Source organism: Lepus europaeus, chromosome X (assembly GCF_033115175.1).
Source record: "Lepus europaeus isolate LE1 chromosome X, mLepTim1.pri, whole genome shotgun sequence".
NCBI lineage: Eukaryota > Metazoa > Chordata > Mammalia > Lagomorpha > Leporidae > Lepus > Lepus europaeus.
In genome coordinates this window covers 85,616,425-85,634,120 of record NC_084850.1, presented here as the reverse complement: position 1 = coordinate 85,634,120, position 17,696 = coordinate 85,616,425, and the positions used below count along the sequence as shown (strand labels likewise).

The 17,696-nt window shown below is 41.3% G+C and overlaps 1 protein-coding gene across 1 annotated transcript in view; it reads right to left on the bottom strand.

Moving 5' to 3' along the window:
- The window catches only part of TEX11 (testis expressed 11), a 297,390-nt gene that overhangs the window by 66,699 nt on the left and 212,995 nt on the right, over positions 1–17,696 (bottom strand). Inside the window, exons 18-21 of the mRNA XM_062183085.1 lie at positions 15,194–15,279; positions 14,302–14,358; positions 4,321–4,361; positions 3,016–3,102 (exon numbers count right to left, since the gene is read on the bottom strand). Of these exons, the coding sequence (XP_062039069.1) occupies positions 3,016–3,102; positions 4,321–4,361; positions 14,302–14,358; positions 15,194–15,279 (271 nt within the window). The remainder of the gene's footprint in view (positions 1–3,015; positions 3,103–4,320; positions 4,362–14,301; positions 14,359–15,193; positions 15,280–17,696) is intronic.

The window sequence follows — 17,696 nt, the reverse complement described above, 5'->3', positions numbered from 1 at the left end:
TGTATGGATGGATGGTCCTCTCCCCCACTTAATGTTGTATGATCAGAATCTCTCTACAGACAAACCCCTCTACCCACAAAAGATGAGTGGCTTTTATCCCAGTCTTGGCTGGAATCAGCTTTAAGCCACATCCATCGAACTGTCCCCACAAAGGTCCAGAGACCCCCCCATTTCCTCTCCTCTATGAAATCCTCTCATTACCTGGTTAATGCTACTCTTAGGATCATTGGTTACTATTCTCACTCTGTCTTTTATACTACAGTGTCTGCTTAAGTGTATACAGCTGGTGAAAATGGAAGGCACCAAGGCCTTCAGCAACCCAGCTGTCAACCAAATGCTGCTACAGGGATATACCCGGCTCCCCACCCAGAAGACAGCGGCTTGAGAAATCGTCCCATGCCAGCAAAGAGTACCTCGTCACCCCATGTCAACAGGAAGTAGCTCTAAAGACAGATCGTCCTCCCTCTACCCCTCCTGGACTTTTGGGACTAATGTAATTCCATACTACTCCTGCTTTATAAAAAACAAAAGGGGGGAATGTTAGGAAACTGGCACAGTTTTATCTATGGTGCGATCTACACCCTGATTTACATCCTAGGCTCTAGCCCCCACCACCATTGCCCAACCACCAGTGTCAGCCCCACTCCCAACCTAATGGGATTCTCTGCTCCTGCTTGCTTGCCCGGCCTGTTCCTGAACACGTGGCTCTCTCTTGGCTCTTCTCTCCTGCTCTCTTGGCTCCTCTCATCTGCTCTCCTCTCCTCCTCTCTTGGCTCTCCTCTCTGCCTTATCTTCTTCTCTCCTCACTAGCTCCTCTCCTCTGTCTCTCTCTCTTATACTCTCTTTCTCTTATCCTTCTTCGTCCCTCCCCTCCAGTCTGCTGGGTTTTCCCCAATAAACCCTTTCCCTTAAAAAAAAAAATAAATAAAATAAAATAAAAATAGGGCCGGCGCCGCGGCTCAACAGGCTAATCCTCCGCCTTGTACCGCCGGCACACCGGGTTCTAGTCCCGGTCGGGGCACTGATCCTGTCCCAGTTGCCCCTCTTCCAGGCCAGCTCTCTGCTGTGGCCAGGGAGTGCAGTGGAGGATGGCCCAAGTGCTTGGGCCCTGCACCCCATGGGAGACCAGGAGAAGCACCTGGCTCCTGCCATTGGATCAGCGCAGTGCGCCGGCCGCAGCGTGCCTACCGCGGCGGCCATTGGAGGGTGAACCAACGGCAAAAAGGAAGACCTTTCTCTCTGGCTCTCTCTCACTGTCCACTCTGCCTGTCAAAAAAGAAAGAAAAGAAATAGAAAAACAGCTTTTCAAACTTTCCAGACACCAAAGGAATTAAACCTTTCTATAATTTAGGTATATGTTATATTTTCCTTATTTGCCTCAGTTTCTTGGAGCCCTATGCCCTAGATTACAGCCCCAGTAAACATGATAAAGTAGGAAAAGGTTCTTATGTAACCAGTCCACTTTGTGACAATGTTGGTTAACTGCTCTTCCATACTTACCACTGTAGTAGCTACCTCCACAACTTTTGTTTATTTACTTTCCCACCTGCTTGAAAGGCAGAGCAGCACATACACAGACACACACACACAGAGAGAGAGAGAAAGAGGGAGAGAGAGAGAGATCTTCCATCTACTAATTCACTCCCTAAATGTCCACAGTGGTTAGGGCTGAGCCAGGACAAAACCAGCAGACAGGAACTCCATTTGTGTCTCCCACATGGGTGACAGGAACCCAAGTACTTGGACCATCATCTGCTGCGTCTCAGGTGCATTAGCAAGGAGGTGGATCGGAAGCAGGGTAGCTGGATTTGATCCCAGGAATTCTGATATGGGATGCAGGCATTGCAAACACCAGGTTAACCCACTGCACAACACTGATCTTTGCCTCCAGAATTTTAAAATCATTTTTACTGAAATAAAATTCATATAAAGTGCCCCACATAAAATACTCGGCACCAAGTTCAAAACAGATCTTGTTTATTACCAGAATCCCAGAAGCTTTCCTTCTCCTTCTAGTCTAGCCCTGCTTCAAGGGTAGCCACTATCTTAACTTCCAACACTATAATTAACTTAGTTTTGCAGATCTATTTATTTTTACGACATATGAGGGTGCTTCACACATTCATGGAAATGTGAATATTATGAAAAGACTATCCTTGGGTTTCAGAATATTTTTGCACCAAAATAAACTTATCTTCTAATTCCATTTCCAAGAACTTTTTGAAGTCCCCTCATATGAGCTGAAACATGCAGTATTCACTCTTTAATGCCTGTCTCTTTTTGTTAAGAGTTATTTTATTTATTTGAAAAATAGTTCCAGATAGAGGTAGAGACAGAAAGAGAGAGAAAGAGGTCTTTCATCTACTGGTTCATTCCCTAAATGGCTGCAATGGCCAGAGCTGAGATAATCTGAAGCCAGGAGCCAGGAGCCTGTTCTGGGTCTCCCACATGGGTGCAGGGGCCCAAGGACTTGGGCCATCCTCTGCTGCTTTCCCGGGCACATTAGCAGGGAGCTGGATCGGAAGTGGAGCAGCCAGGAATCAAACCACCACCCATATGGGATGCTGGCGCTGCAGGCCAGGACTTTAACCCACTGCGCCACAACACTGGCCCCTGTATGGCTCCTTTTGCTCAACATTATGTTTGTGAGATTCATCCACATTTTTGCACAGTTTATTTCTGATGAATCACATTTAGGGATAAATTAAGCATTCTAGATCAAGTTTAAGGGTATAACATTAGGTATCCTATGTCAGAATTTATCATTTTACTCTTGCATCCATTTCTATGAAGAATGAATAAAATGAAATTTCATTTGTGCTAGGTACATACATTGTTTCATATAAAACTATTAATAACCATACGATGTAAAATTGATTTAATTTCATAAATAATGAAACCGAGGTTAAGCAAATTATCTGTATACCAGAGTTATATATGCAAGAGAGTCAGAACTGAACCCTCTTCCGATTCCATCACCCCATAAGGTATCTCATAGTCAGAATTTTCTTTTACCTATTTTTCGAAACCAATGAGCTTCATTAATTCTTGAATCCAAAGTTGACATTCCTTCTTGAAAATACTGGGTAAGTTTCAGGAGTGCTGCATTAAACAGGAAAATGTGATATGAAGTCTTTTACCTTACACTCTAGCAGAGTTGTTAATCCTACTTTAAACACAGTCACACATGAGAGTGAATTTAGGAAGTTGTTTTTTTGTGTATGTGTTTGAGGGTGCAATCAAAGGTAATTAAAATGACAAAAAGCATTACCAAACTCCAAGAAGCTGATAACTCAAACTTTGGGGAACAAATAAGTCTCTGGGAAGATTTATAAGTTTAATTAGGGCAATCATTCACTACCTGAGCTAGAAAAGTATGATTTACACATAAGGAAATAAGGAATGGGAACAATCAGTGAAAGGACCAAATGTAGACTGCGAATTGGAAGAGTATCAATAGGTTGGCATAACATTTACCGAGCTTCCACAGCAAGTGCATTACAGAACCAGAATGTGCCATCATCACCAGGAAACCTTTTTTATATACCTCATTCCCCTCTGAGAAATAAGAATACAGACAAGTAAAAGTTTTCTTTTTTGAAAAGCTTTGGCTTCTAAACCACTTTGCTATGTTTTACACCCCGTTGACAGGTATTTGAGGTATAAAATCAAAGTACTGCAATAAATGGAAAAATACACTTTTGGTTTATTTTGCACTTAAGAAAAATAGATAAAGGGGCAGTAGAAATGGGAAGACGTGTTAGGAAAAGAGACACCATGTGAAAAAGTCTGGCATTGGAAAAAGGAATGTGATGTGGCTAGGAGATTGACTTGGATAAAGTGACAGGCAGGAATTTTTAGTAGACAGAGAAGATGACACAGACGTGGGGAGACAGAAGGGCAAAATAAAAGAGTAAACAATCTGCATTTGATTCAGAGGGCATGAAAACCTAGCAGCATTCAAGGCATTTTTATTCACCTTGATCTTTTCGCACCTGTTAAATTTGTTGGTTAGGATCGAGAGGCAATTAGAAAGACAAGTAGAAAGGAAGGATGGAAGGAAGAAAGGAAGGAAAGAAAATGACCTTAAATTGGAACATAGACAGTGGAAGTCACATTTGGAGATGAATGCTAGTGATGACAACCTTTTCTTGTTTGTGGATGAAGAAGCCAAAATAGACTCCTGTGGCAAACACTAATAAGGTGCATGAAGCTTAACTCAAACATAAGGTTGGAGTCAGTGTGCTCAATGTTACTTGGAGAATTCAGTAGAGGATAGAGGCAAGATGAAGGACTAAAAATAACCAAGGACATATTTACCTCTATTCAGGCAAGCCAAAAGTCTATCCATTTCCTTTTTTCTAAAAAATAAAGAAAAGAGTTTTCCAACTGTTTCAGTTCTTTACTGAAGAAAAGAACTAAAAAGAGACGCTATTTGTGCCTGACAGCTGGGCTAATAAATTGCAAAATTATGAAGTTTGTTGTTCAAAGTTCCAATCTTTCATTTCAACACTCTTTCTCCCCACCACAGGATACAACTCCTCCCCAGTGCCCTCACATGCTTTTACCTCTACTCCTACTCTCAGCAAAATATTGCAATGATTTTACATTGTAGGTTTTACATTGTAGGATCACAGAATTTGGGAGCAGGTGGTGATCCCTGTGATTTATAACCTTTCTTATTTTGAACAGTGAGAACTAGAACCCTTGTTTCAAATAAAATTGCATTAAGAGTTTAATAATATATAAGAAAAAAACTAAAATGGAGCTCTTTGGTTACCCAGAGGTAGGTACAGGCCTGGAGTCTCACCTTCTTAGAAATCTCTGAAGTTGTGCCACAGAATCTCTAGGCTTCTGAGGAATGTGTTTTACAAAATCACTTATCTAGGATATACCCCTCATTTTGCAGATGAGAAAATAGACCTAGTGATGGAGATTATTTGTCCAAGGTCATGTAGTGAGTGCCAATTGTAAGTCTACTACCCAGGTGTGTCAAGCTTCTTCAAGGGGTATATAAATTTTAACAAAGGATTTCTGGTTTCTAGTTCTGAGTGTAAGGAACATGGAAGCCACCACATTCTCTTAACAATTACCAAAAACCTGAACCATCTGAAAAATCAACAACTCTTCTTAGATCCATAAAAGAGGCAAGGGAAAATGGCAAACCACTGCTACAAAGATTGGGTGGACAGGCAGGTGAATACAGTAGAGTTATGGCTCATTTGATGGAGCAGAGACTCAAGAGAGAAAAACACTATGGGAACCAGTGCAGGAGCAAGAAAACCTGAATCATAATTGACAAATCACTGGAAGCTCTGCATGAACAGGACTCAGAGTTAAAAACTCTAGGTTGTCCAGTCATAAGGTGACCTCCACAATTTTGTGTTATCCTTCCAGGAGTTTATCCAGATTTTCACAGAGAGTACTGGATAAAAATCCTTTCATCTTAGTGACAAGGAGAGGGAAAAAGAAACCATCTAGAAATATGCAGACTACTCTTTTTAAAAAAAACATTTTATTTACTTATTTATTATTTATTTGAAAGGCAGAGGGGAGAGAGAGAGAGAGAGAGATTGATAATTGGAAGAGTATCAATGGGCTGCTGTAATATTTACCGAGCTTCTTTCATCTGCTAGTTTTACTCCCCAAATGCCTGTAACAGCTTGGGCTAGGCCCAGTTGAATCTGGGAGCCTGAAATTCAATCTGGGTCTCAAATGTGAGTGTAGGGATCCAATTACCTGTGCTACCACCCACTGCCCCTGAAGGTGAACATTAGCAGGAAGCTGGAATTGGAAGTGCAGACAGGACTCAAACCCAAGCACTCTAATACAGGATGATATGGGCATCCCAAGTAGTGTCTTTTTTTTTTTGACAGCCAAGGTGGACAGTGAGAGAGAGGGACAGAGAGAAAGGTCTTCCTTTTCCGTTGGTTCACCCTCCAATGGCCGCTGCAGCCGGTGCGCTGCAGCCGGTGCACCACGCTGATCCGATGGCAGGAGCCAGGTGCTTCTCCTGGTCTCCCATGGGGTGCAGGGCCCAAGCACTTGGGCCATCCTCCACTGCACTCCTGGGCCACAGCAGAGAGCTGGACAGGAAGAGGAGCGACTGGGACTAGAACCTGGTGTGCTGGCGCCGCAGGCGGAGGATTAGCCTATTGAGCGGCGGCGCTGGCCTCCAAGTAGTGTCTTAACCACTGCATCAAACACTTGTCCCAGAGCATTCTTCTTATCAAGGTCTATCCTTCAGAGAAACTACATAATTAGAGCCTAATCTTCTAGGGTATTAATAGAGCCTAACCTACCTGGGGGGAGGGAAACACTCAAATCCACTCTAGCCATTCTGTCCCACCTAACGGGAGGTAATAAAACTGAGAAGCAATTGTGAAGTTCACAGTCAGAGGTACAAAGTCACTAAAAGACTGAGACTTAATCACAGGACTATGAAAACTTCCTTCCTCCCCCAACTCACTACCACATTACAAAAGGCTTATTTATAGCAGTTCTTTTTACCTAGTACATCATGTCTAGCTATCAAGAAAAAAATCACAAGGCATACTAAATGGTAAAAAGCACAATTTGGAGAGACAAAGCAAGCGTTAGAAATAGACATGGCAGGGATTTTGGAATTATCACACTGGAAATTTAAAACAGCTATGATTAATACAATAAGGGTTCTAATGGATAAAGTAGACAACATGCATGAACATATGGGCAATGTAAGCAGAGATGGAAAATCCTTAGAAAGAATAAAAAGGAGATACCAGAAAAAAACCAAAACAGAAATGAGAATGCCTTTGATAGGCTTATTAATAGATTAGACACAGCTGAGGAATGCATCTCCGTGCCCGAGTGTATATGAATAGAAACTGTCAAAACTGAAAAACAAATAAAGAATAAAAAAAAACCAGAATATCCAAGGACTGTGAGACAACTACAAAAGGTATATCACACATGTAATGGGGATACTAGAAATAGACTGAAACAAAAAATATTTGAACTCATAAGGTCAGGCATTTGGCACAGCAGTTAAGAGACACCTGGGATGCCTGCATCCCATATTAGAGTACCTGAGTTGGAGTTCTGGCTCTGCTTCTGATTCCAGCCTCCTGCTAATGCACACTCTGGGTGGCAGCAGGTGATGGCTCAAGGAGTTGGCTTCCATACAGGTGGGAGACCCAGACTGAGTTCATGGCTTCTGGCTTTGGCCTGGCCCAGCCCTGTCTGTTGCAGACATTTGGGACTGAATCAGCAGATGGAAGGTCTTTCTCTCTCTCTCTCTTTCAGTTAAATAAAAATAAATTAAAAATGAAATAACAGTGACTGAACCTTTCTCCCAAACTAATGTCAGACATCAAACCACAGATTCAGGAGGCTCAGAGAATACCAAGCAAGAAAAATGCCAAAAATTACACTTAAGCATGTTATTTTCAAATCATGGACAATAAAATATACAGAAAAAAATTCCTAAAGAAGCCAGAAGGGGGAAAAATACTACCTTACCTACATAGGAACAAAGATAAGAATTACATCTGACTTCTGTTCATAAACTAACAAGCAAGAAGAAAATGAACCATTTAAAGTGTTTGGGAAAAACCCACCAATCTTGAATTTTGTACCCTGAGAAATTCTTTCAAAGTGAAGGAGAATAAAGACTTTGTCAGAGAAATAAAAATAAAATGAGACAGTGGCCATGTGTGAGGAAGCAAATGCCCACTAGACACTGAATCTGCTGGCATGTTGACCTTTAGAACTAGAAGAAATAAGTATCCATTGTTTATAAGCTACTTAGCCTGGGCATTTTACTACAGCATCTCAAACAGACTAAGACACCTAGCTAATGCAATAGAAAAAGAAAAGGAAATCAAATGTATACAGACTGTGAATGAGGAAATAAAACTGCCTTGTTCACAGATGACATGTTCATCTGCATAGGAAATCCAAAAGAACTGACCAAAGGGGGAAAAATCCTGGAACAAATAAGTGATTACAGCAAGGTTGCAGGATATAAGGTTAATCTACAAAACTCAACTGCGGCCGGCGCCGTGGCTCAACAGGCTAATCCTCTGCCTAGCGGCGCCGGCACACCAGGTTCTAGTCCTGGTGGGGGTGCCGGATTCTGTCCCGGTTGCCCCTCTTCCAGGCCAGCTCTCTGCTATGGCCCGGGAGTGCAGTGGAGGATGGCCCAAGTGCTTGGGCCCTGCACCCCATGGGAGACCAGGAGAAGCACCTGGCTCCTGGCTTCGGATCAGCGTGGTGCGCCAGCCGCAGCGGCCATTGGAGGGTGAACCAACGGCAAAAAGGAAGACCTTTCTCTCTGTCTCTCTCTCACTATTCACTCTGCCTGTCAAAAAGGAAAAAAAAAAGACACATATGATAAAGGGCTGTCATCCAAAATATACAAAGAACACTTAAAGCTCAACAATAAGAAAACAAACAACCCAATTTAAAATGAGGGAAAAAGGTTGGTGAACATGTTAAGATGCTGGAATGTGTCTGGAAGAGGGCCCGGAAGCCATGCACCACCACCACTCAATGCCTTACCCTATTAATGTCTTCCATCTGGCTGCTTCGGAGTGGTATTCTTTACAACCAACCAGTAAACATAAGTAAAGTGCATACCTTGACTTCTGCAAGCCATTCTAGCAAATTATCAAATCAGAGGAAGGGGTTGTAGGAATCCTGGATTTGAGGCCTGGATTTATGTTTGGCCTGTGAAGTGGGGGCAGATTTGATGTTAACTCCAGGTAGAAAGTGCCATTTGTTGGTATTGGAAAACACTCCAAAATTATTGTCAAGAAAAGCATTTGCTAAAGCTGCTTGTTCATGGAAATGTGTGGTTTGGGAAGAGAAAGAATGGAAGGTCGGGGCCAGCATTGCTGCATAGCAGGTTAAGCTGCTGCCTGCAGTGAGTCCCAGATGCTCCATTTCTGATTCAGCTCCCTGCTAATGTGCTTGGGAAAGCAACAGAGGATGGCCCAAGTGCATGGGGCCCTACACCCATGTGAGAGACCAAGACGAAGCTCCTGGCTCCTGTCTCCTGGCTTTGGCCTGGTCCTGCCCTGGCCGTTGTGGCCATTTGGAGAATGAACCAGCAGATGGAAGACCTCTCTCTCTCTCTCTTTCTCTAATTCTATCTTTTCAAATAAACAAAATAAATATTTTTTTTAAAAAAAGAATGAAAAGTCAAAGGAAGAGGAATCATTGACTTGGGTGGCCATGTGGTCACACTGGTATGTACTGTGTTTGGTTACTAAAGGTAAAAGTTACCATTGAAATTCAGAGATGGATCCAACTGAGAGCAGTTGATTCACTGGATACAATAGGAAATAAAAACTATCGAGAAAATGGTGAAATATTCAATCTCTAGGTTATTGTTCCCTATAATAGCCATAATGAAATGACATGGATCTTGAGGATGCTAGCCCAAGCTCAGGTTTTGGTGAGCCTGAGCTTTGGCCACTAGCTTCAAAGAACTCCCCCCAAGGGAAAATTATTAGGAGATAATGGAATGTATCTCTAAGGCTTCTGGTCATAAAGAAATTGGTGAACACAGGGTCATGTGAAACCAAGAAACTATTGAAAGCAAGGAGAATGGTGTGAAGGAGTTGTTTCATTTTGTAGATTGGTATCACTGGCTTCAGGAGGAACTTTCATTACAAAACATTAAGAGAGTAACTGATGTACAGTGTCTTTGATTTTGAATGTTGTACTACCACAGGAGCGATGAGCCAAAGAGCATCTCTGTTATTCCCTCAATGTTATAAAGCTCCAAATAAGCCTGCTGTATTTAACCCAGTCTGGAGAAATTTAATAAGCCAGAAGGCAAAAATTATAATGAGAAATCTGATTTGAAATCACCTGGGGCAATAGTCAGGCAGATTAATTATGTTAAAGGTTGACAAAAAAAAAAAAAACAGTCTTACCATACAATCCGGCAGTTGTGCTCCTTGGTTTTTACCCAAAGGAGCTGAAAATTTATGACCACACAAAAATCTACACATAAATATTTCTAGCAACTTTATTCATAATTGCCCAAACTTAGAAGAAACCAAGATGCCCTTCAATAGGTCAATGGATAAATAAAACATGGTATATTCATACTATGGAATATTTTTAAAAATCATTTTTACTTTATTTGAAAGGCAGAGTCACAGAAAGAGAGAGAGATCTTTCATTCTCTGGTTCATTCTCCAAATGGCTGCAATGGCCAGAGCTGGGCCAGACCAAAGTCAAGCTCCTGGAACTCTATCCTCTGTTGCTTTCCAAGGTGCATTAGCAGGAAGCTGGATGGAAAGCAGAGCAGCCGGGACTCAAACTGGCGCTCTGATACGGAATGCCAGTATTGCAGGGGGCAGTTTAACCCACTGTGCCACAATGCTGGCCCCATGACGGAATATTAGCCAGTGAAGGAGCATAGAGGATGTTTAGGGCAGTGAAAATATTTGGTATGATCCAGTAATGATTAGTGCATGCCATTATACTTCGTCCAAACTCATAGAACATACAGTATAGAGATGTAAACTACAGATATTATGGCGATTATGATGTGTCAATTTCATTTAATCATTTGTAATAATGTACTACTCTGGTGGGGATATTGATAATGGGGAGGATATGGATGTGTGGGGACAGGGAGTATATGGTAATCTCTGTACCTTACTTTCAGTTTTGCTGTGAACCCAAAACTGTCCTAAAAAAACCCCCAAGGCTTAAACTTAGAAAACAAATTTTAACAAAGACTAAAAGCCTATTTTGTTTAAGCAAAAGAATATGGAATCACTGGAAAACTCAAATAGGGAAATTTACAGGAAGAATGGTAGAGCATACTAGAATACTGGACTTAGGGTGAACACTTAGCATAGAAGCTAAGGCATGCATATCCCACATAGAATTGCCTGGGTTCTATTCTAGGCTCTGGTTCCTTATTATGAATTCTTGACAATGAAGCCCCTGGGAGGCAGCAAGTGATGATGGCTCACTCAATTGGGTCCCTGCCACCTATGTGGTAGACCCAGATTGAATTCCTGGCTCCAAGCTTCAGCCTGACTCAGTCATGGCTGTTGCAGGCATTTGGGGAGTGAAACAGCAGTTGGGGGCTCTCTTATGTCTATGTGTCCATCTCTTGTTGTCTCTCTGTCTCTTGAATAAAAGAAAAAAAAGAAAAGGAAAAGACTGGCCTCATCAGGAGGGGATCTAAAATTATATAACAAAGACTGTGCTTCAGAAAAAATAGCAGCGTTCTGAGTGCTCAATCATAGAAGTTTGGTTTATATAAATTAACTTCTTATAGTGAATTTTATTAATTTTAGTTTCAGCTGAGCTGAAGTTGACTTTTTCATTATTTAATATAGTGAATCTATATAAAATCATCTAAGAAAGGCCCATGAATGCAAACACATAGTACAACTAAGAATGAAGATGTGAAAAGGGATATATAGGGGTCGGCGCTGTGCATAACAGCTAAAACCACTGCCTGTGGTGCTGGCATCACACATGGGCACCGGTTCGAGTCCTGGCAGCTCCACTTCCAAACCAGCTCCCTGCTAATGGCCTGGGAAAGCAGCAAAAAATGGTCCAAGTCCTTAGGTCCCTGCACATACGTGGGAGACCCAGAAGAAGCTCTAGGCTCCTGGCTTCCCATCAGCCCAGCTCTGGCCATTGTACCCATTTAAGGAGTGAGTCAGTGGATGGAAGATGTCTGTCTCTCTCTCTCTCTCTCTCTCTCTCTTTCTAATTCTGCCTTTCAAATAAATAAAGAAAGAAATATTAAAAAATAAAAGGGATATGTAATCTACTTAAGAGCAAACTACTAGATACTACTAATTAAACCACAGTAATCTGAGAACAGAGAAGAGCTTTAAAAATCATATAATTCATCTTTTAAAATTTTACAGATAAGGAAAACATAGCTTAGAAAAGTTAAATAAATAGCCATTGCCTAAGGTAAACCAGGAGTCAGTGAAATAACTGAAACTAGAAATCAGTCCTCATGACTCTTCTCATTGAATTAGTTGCTTTAAGAAAAATTTACAAGGTAATCTAATCTACTTGTTAAATCAAGTACTGACTTCTATCTGGAAGCACTGCTAGAAGATACTCTCTATTATATATTTACCTGAGAACAATGAAGACATAGTTTTAAAGTGTTTCATAATTTATCATTAAGTCAAACCGAATCCCTTCCTTTATCCTGTTTCTAAACTGATTTTAGTAAACTGTTTAACAGTGTGCTAGGATTAAGCAGAACATGAAGCAGCTTCAAGTACAGTGCTAAAGAGCTTATAAAGCTGATATTCAGAAATTTAAATAAATTGAGTGGTAATTATGTGTCAGATAGAGCCCTGGGCTCCAGAAACATAAAGATGCATACAAATAGTCCTAGCCCTCAGGGAGTTCTCACAGTCTAATAGCTATTAAGGTTCAGTCTCAGTCCCCCCACCTTTTTTTTAAGTTGTTGAAAATCTCAAAGATGTTCCAATATTAAAAGATGAGTATAATGAATCCTCATATACTACTCATTCAGCTTCAAAAATTATTAACTCATCAGTTTTATCTCACTGATACCTCCCCCTACTTCTTCCCTTCCATATTATTTTGAAGCAAAATCCAGAAATTATATTATTTCACCTACACATATTTCAAGATGTGTCTCTAAGGGATAAGGACTCTCTAAAAAATCACACTACCATTATCACACTTAAAAGTCAATAATTTCTTAATATTAAGTATTTGGTCATTATTCAAATTTCCATTGTCTCATGTTTCAAGTTTGTTTGTTTGAGCTCATATTTAATGGACTCAGAAAGCCTGTAAAGAAATGGCAATACACACCATACATGCTTTGGTAAAACTGCTACTATAAAAAAGTTAATAAATGGGGCTGGCATTGTGGCATAGTGGGTAAAGCTGCCACTTACGATGCTGGCATCCCATATGGGTGCCAGTTCATGTCCCAGCTGCTCCACTTCCCTTCCAGCTCCCTGCTAATGGCTTGGGAAAAGCAGTCAAAGATGGCTCAAGTGTTTGGGCCCCTGCCATCTATGTGGGAAGCTCCTGGCTCGTGGTTTTGGCCTGGCACACCCCAGGCCGTTGCGGCCATCTGGGGAGTGAACCAGTGGATGGAAGATCTCTGTCTCTCCTCTCTGTAACTCTAATTTTCAAATAAAATAAAATAAATCTTTAAGAAAAGTTAATAAACCATCTGCCTAATGTTATCTCTGTCACAGAATATGATTGAAAAATATATTGCCTCCAGTTGCAAATGTGAAAAGCAAAAGTAAACTAGATATATAGAGATATACAGTTCTTATTGAAGTAGGGAATGCAAAAATGGGTGATATTTTTGAGTTATTCCTAAATCAAGACCTTGTACAGTTTTCTTTCAAGTCATGGGTGAGTTTTGTGAAAGAAAAATTTGTGACCAAATTCTTTTAGAGTGTTAAGTTTTTGTTATCTTATGTTACAGAAAGTGATCAGAAATATTTCACTCCCGGCTGATGGGATCAGTAAGCCATGCAGGTTATATGATCTATGGGAACATAATAGATATGCCTATACTTGAGTCCTTGGGTAAGAAAAGCAGAAACAGGGGCCAGCGCTGTGGCGCAGTGGGTTAACGTCTTGGCCTGAAGCGCCGGCATCCCATATGGGCACCGGTTTGAGACCTGGCTGCTCCTCTTCCGATCCAGCTCCCTGCTATGGCCTGGGAAAGCAGTGGAGGATGGCCCAAGTGCTTGGACCCTGGAGGGAAGACCTGGAGGAAGCTCCTGGCTCCTGGCTTCGGACTGGCACAGCTCCGGCCGTTGCGGCCAATTGGGGAGTGAACCATCGGGTGGAAGACCTCTCTCTCTCTCTCTCTCTCTGTAACTCTGACTTTCGAAAAAATAAATAAATCTTAAAAAATAAAAAAGGAGAAACAGATGCAATAATAATAATTGGGTGATAGGTAGCACTACTGAGGACTTAAGTACCTGGCACTCTAAGCAATTTTACATGTATCCGCTTATACTCTGGGTTCTCTTTAGATTGCATAACTCACTGAGTCATCACAGCAACCCAATGAGGTGTGTACTACTATTCTCATCTTACAAATGGGGAAACTGAAGCCAAAAAAGTTAAGAAACTTGTTCTAGGTTACACATTTATAAGCAGCAGAGCCAGCATATGAACCTAGGAAGAACTGTCCCAAAACCTACATTAATCTTAGCCACTGCACTATCCATCTCTCAATATAAAGCTTATATTGAAAATTACTGTAATTTTTTTAACGATTAATACTGCATGTCTGTTGAAATAACTTACTTAGTTTCAGATTCTGGCAGTTGAGAGACATTTGGAAGAGCAATACGAAACAAACACCTGTATAATAAAGTAATATAGAAAGTGATTCTTACATGTGAAAGCAAATATACCATATTATTAACCTTGATTATCCCAGGAGGTAGAACTGAGAAAAGAGAAGAAAAGGGGAGAATAACTTTATTTTATATACTTCTGTATTATTTCAATGGTTGCACTGAAAGCATACCAAGTTTGTCATTTTGAATATGGAATTTAATAAAGGAATTTAAAAACAAGAGTGTTGCTTATAACAAATCCTTAAATGGTTCCACAGGTTGTATCATCACCCTAAATCACATGCTAGAACATCACGTATGTTATATAAATCTTTATATTTCTCGTTCCATACAGCAATCTATCACCAGTCTTGGGTCCCACATAAACTAGGATCACTATTCTTTGAAGGGATCTGGCAGCATAATAAGAAATTGACAAAATAATGGAATTGGTAAAGTTTCAAACACTAAACGTTTTAAAGAAAATACAATCTGTCCTGAATGGATTTTAGATATTGATCTGACTAAAGGCAGGCAAATATCCCAAGACACCTTTTGACTCTTCTTACTGTGACTCCATTTCCCTTTGCAGGTGTAACTAGTAGTTACCATACCCAATCTCACTCTCTGCTATCTCACCATTGTGTATCAAATTCCCTACTGACAAATAATTTTCCTTCCCAGAAAGAGAGTAGGAGGAAGACTAGGTTCAACTGCTCATTTTACTTTGAGCATCTGGGTTACCAGTTGTTATAGCAGGCATTGATCTCACCAGCATTAGTTTGGCAACGTTTGTAGTTCAAGAGTAAGATGAACAGAGGATATCCTCTCACTTGAACAGGATTTGAATTACTTACTTTAAAGATGCAATAACTTGTTCTGGGTCTTCTGAATGTTGGGCTAAATACTCCAACGTTTTTACTGCCACAATTTGTTGTTCATGCTAAAAGGAACAAATACATCAAATTACATCTCAAAGTGATACAGGCAACATGCTATCTATATTTCTGCCCAGGACAAGAAAAAAAATAAGAACGTGTTCATTTTTTACTCTCAAAAGAGCTACTGCAAGATGGCAGAATGAAGATGCAACCCATTGACAAAAACATAAAAGGTTCACATTAACCCCAGAAATCCATACTTGCCTAAGCACAAACACAGCCTTGCCATCACTGCCTGGAATCCACTAATTCTTAATACATTTTTTATTCCTGTTCATTAGTAATAACCAGAAGAACCACAGACATTCACGTCGCCCTCATGCTCAACACTCCAATCGCTGGAAGGTTCTGTGCATTCTCTCCTGTGTTTTCCTATCTCTCCCCAACTCCTCCAGTCCTTCCATGATGCTCTCTGAAATTCAGTACATTAGCAGCAAAATTTCACCTAAAAGCAACTTATTCTTTGAAAGCTTCTTGTACATTCTTGCTTTAATGGAAATCTAGATTTCTGCCAAAGATGTTGTTACCACTGAAACCCTCTCAAGTGGTGGCTGCCTTTGTCCTCACTACCCTTCTAACTCTAGGCCTGTGGATGGAGTAAGTGTCCTTCTTGATCTTCATTACCATTTAAAAATCATTCTCCCTTTCTCTTCCTTAAAATCCTCAAGTTTGAATTCCCTGCCACCAGACTACATTACCTACTGTGCTTTATTGTTGCTGCAATCTACCAGCTCCCACTTCATTTCTTGATAGCTGATCTATTGTTCAACTATTTTCTTCAGAAACTACTGTCTCAATTTTCGGCATTTTCAGTACATAGATAGATGATCCTCCCAATATCCTAACCTCTCAGTTCGCTGAATTCCATTCTGCCAATTACCTTAGCCATTCACTTCCACAGTCATTTACCAGATTCTCATTGCTAATCATTGAAACCCTTCCAAATTCCGTCAGGGCTGAGGCTAGGGTGAGCCAGCTAAGACATGTGAAGTATTACCTAGCATACAAAATTTAAAGAGGCACTCACTCTCAGGTTGTACAGTACCAAATCTGCACTTGAATAACCTGGAGACTGAGTGCCATCATAAGTTTTGCCACCTAGGGACCTTACTCCTTTACGCTAGTGCCCCATTCCAGCTCTTAGTTCCCCATGTTTTATTTTCTGACCAAGCCTCTTAACCATTCCAACTCATTTCCTCTATTATCTCGACTCCAGGAATCCTTCAATGGCAGTAAAAATCTCAAGCCATTGTTGCTACCAGTTTTTCACTGTCCCTCATCTCCTTAATGTTTTCCTCCACATTCAATTTAAATTCCATGGGAATTAATCATAATCATTCCCTTGTTCTTTAACCTTCCTGTCCTTCTTCATTGTTTTCTTTTGGTAAAACTGTAAGTCTGGTTAAGTCCAACTTTCTACTGAGTTTTTTTTTTAAAGATTTATTTTATTTATTTGAGAGTGAGAGAGAGAGAACGGGAAACACAAGCAGATCTTATATCTGTTGGTTCACTCCCCAAAGGGCCACAATGACTGGGCCAGGCCAAGCCAAAGCCAGGAGCCAGGAGCTTCATCTGGGTCTCCCACGTGGGTGCAGGGGCTCAAACACTTGAGCCATTTTCTACTGCTTTCCCAGGCCATTAGCAGGGAGCTGGATCAGAAGTGGAGCAGCCAGGACATGAACCAGCACCCACGTGGGGTGCCAGTGTCACAGGTGGTGGCTTTAGCTGCTACACCACAATGCCGGCTCCTGATTCCTTTTTGAAGTTTATTTGTTTAAAAGCCAGAGTGAGAATGAGTGAGAGTGAGTGAGACAGGGAAAGAGAGAAAGAGGGAGAGAGAGAGAGAGAGAGCAAGCGAGCGAGAGAGAGAATTTTCCATTCTCTGGTTCACTTCCCAAATGGCTGCAATGGCTTGGTCTGGGCCAGGATGAAGCCAGGAGGCTGGAACTTCATCCAGGTCTCCCACATGGGTGGCTGGAGATCAAACTCTTGGGCCATCTTCTGCTGCCTTCACAGGCACATTAGCAGTGAGATGGATCAGAAGTAGAGTAGCTGGGACTCAAACCAGAAACTCCAATATGGGATGTGGGCATCACAAGGGGTGGCTTATCCTGCTGTGTCACAACACCTACCCACTCTGTAAACATTTTGAAGCTCCCTTGTATAGACAGCTCTTTAGAGGAATTTTGTCACAAAGAGAAGGAAAGAAAAGAAACCGGGCAGGGGCTAGTGTTGTGGTGCTGTGGGTTAAGCCACAGCCTATGATGTAAGTATCCCATATGAGCATGGGTTGGAGTCTCAGCTGTTCCACTTCCAATCCAGCTCCCTGCTAATGTGCCTGAGAAAGCAGCAGAAGATGGCCCAAGTGCTTGGGCCCCTGACACCCACATGGGAGACCTGGATGGAGTTCCAGGCTCCT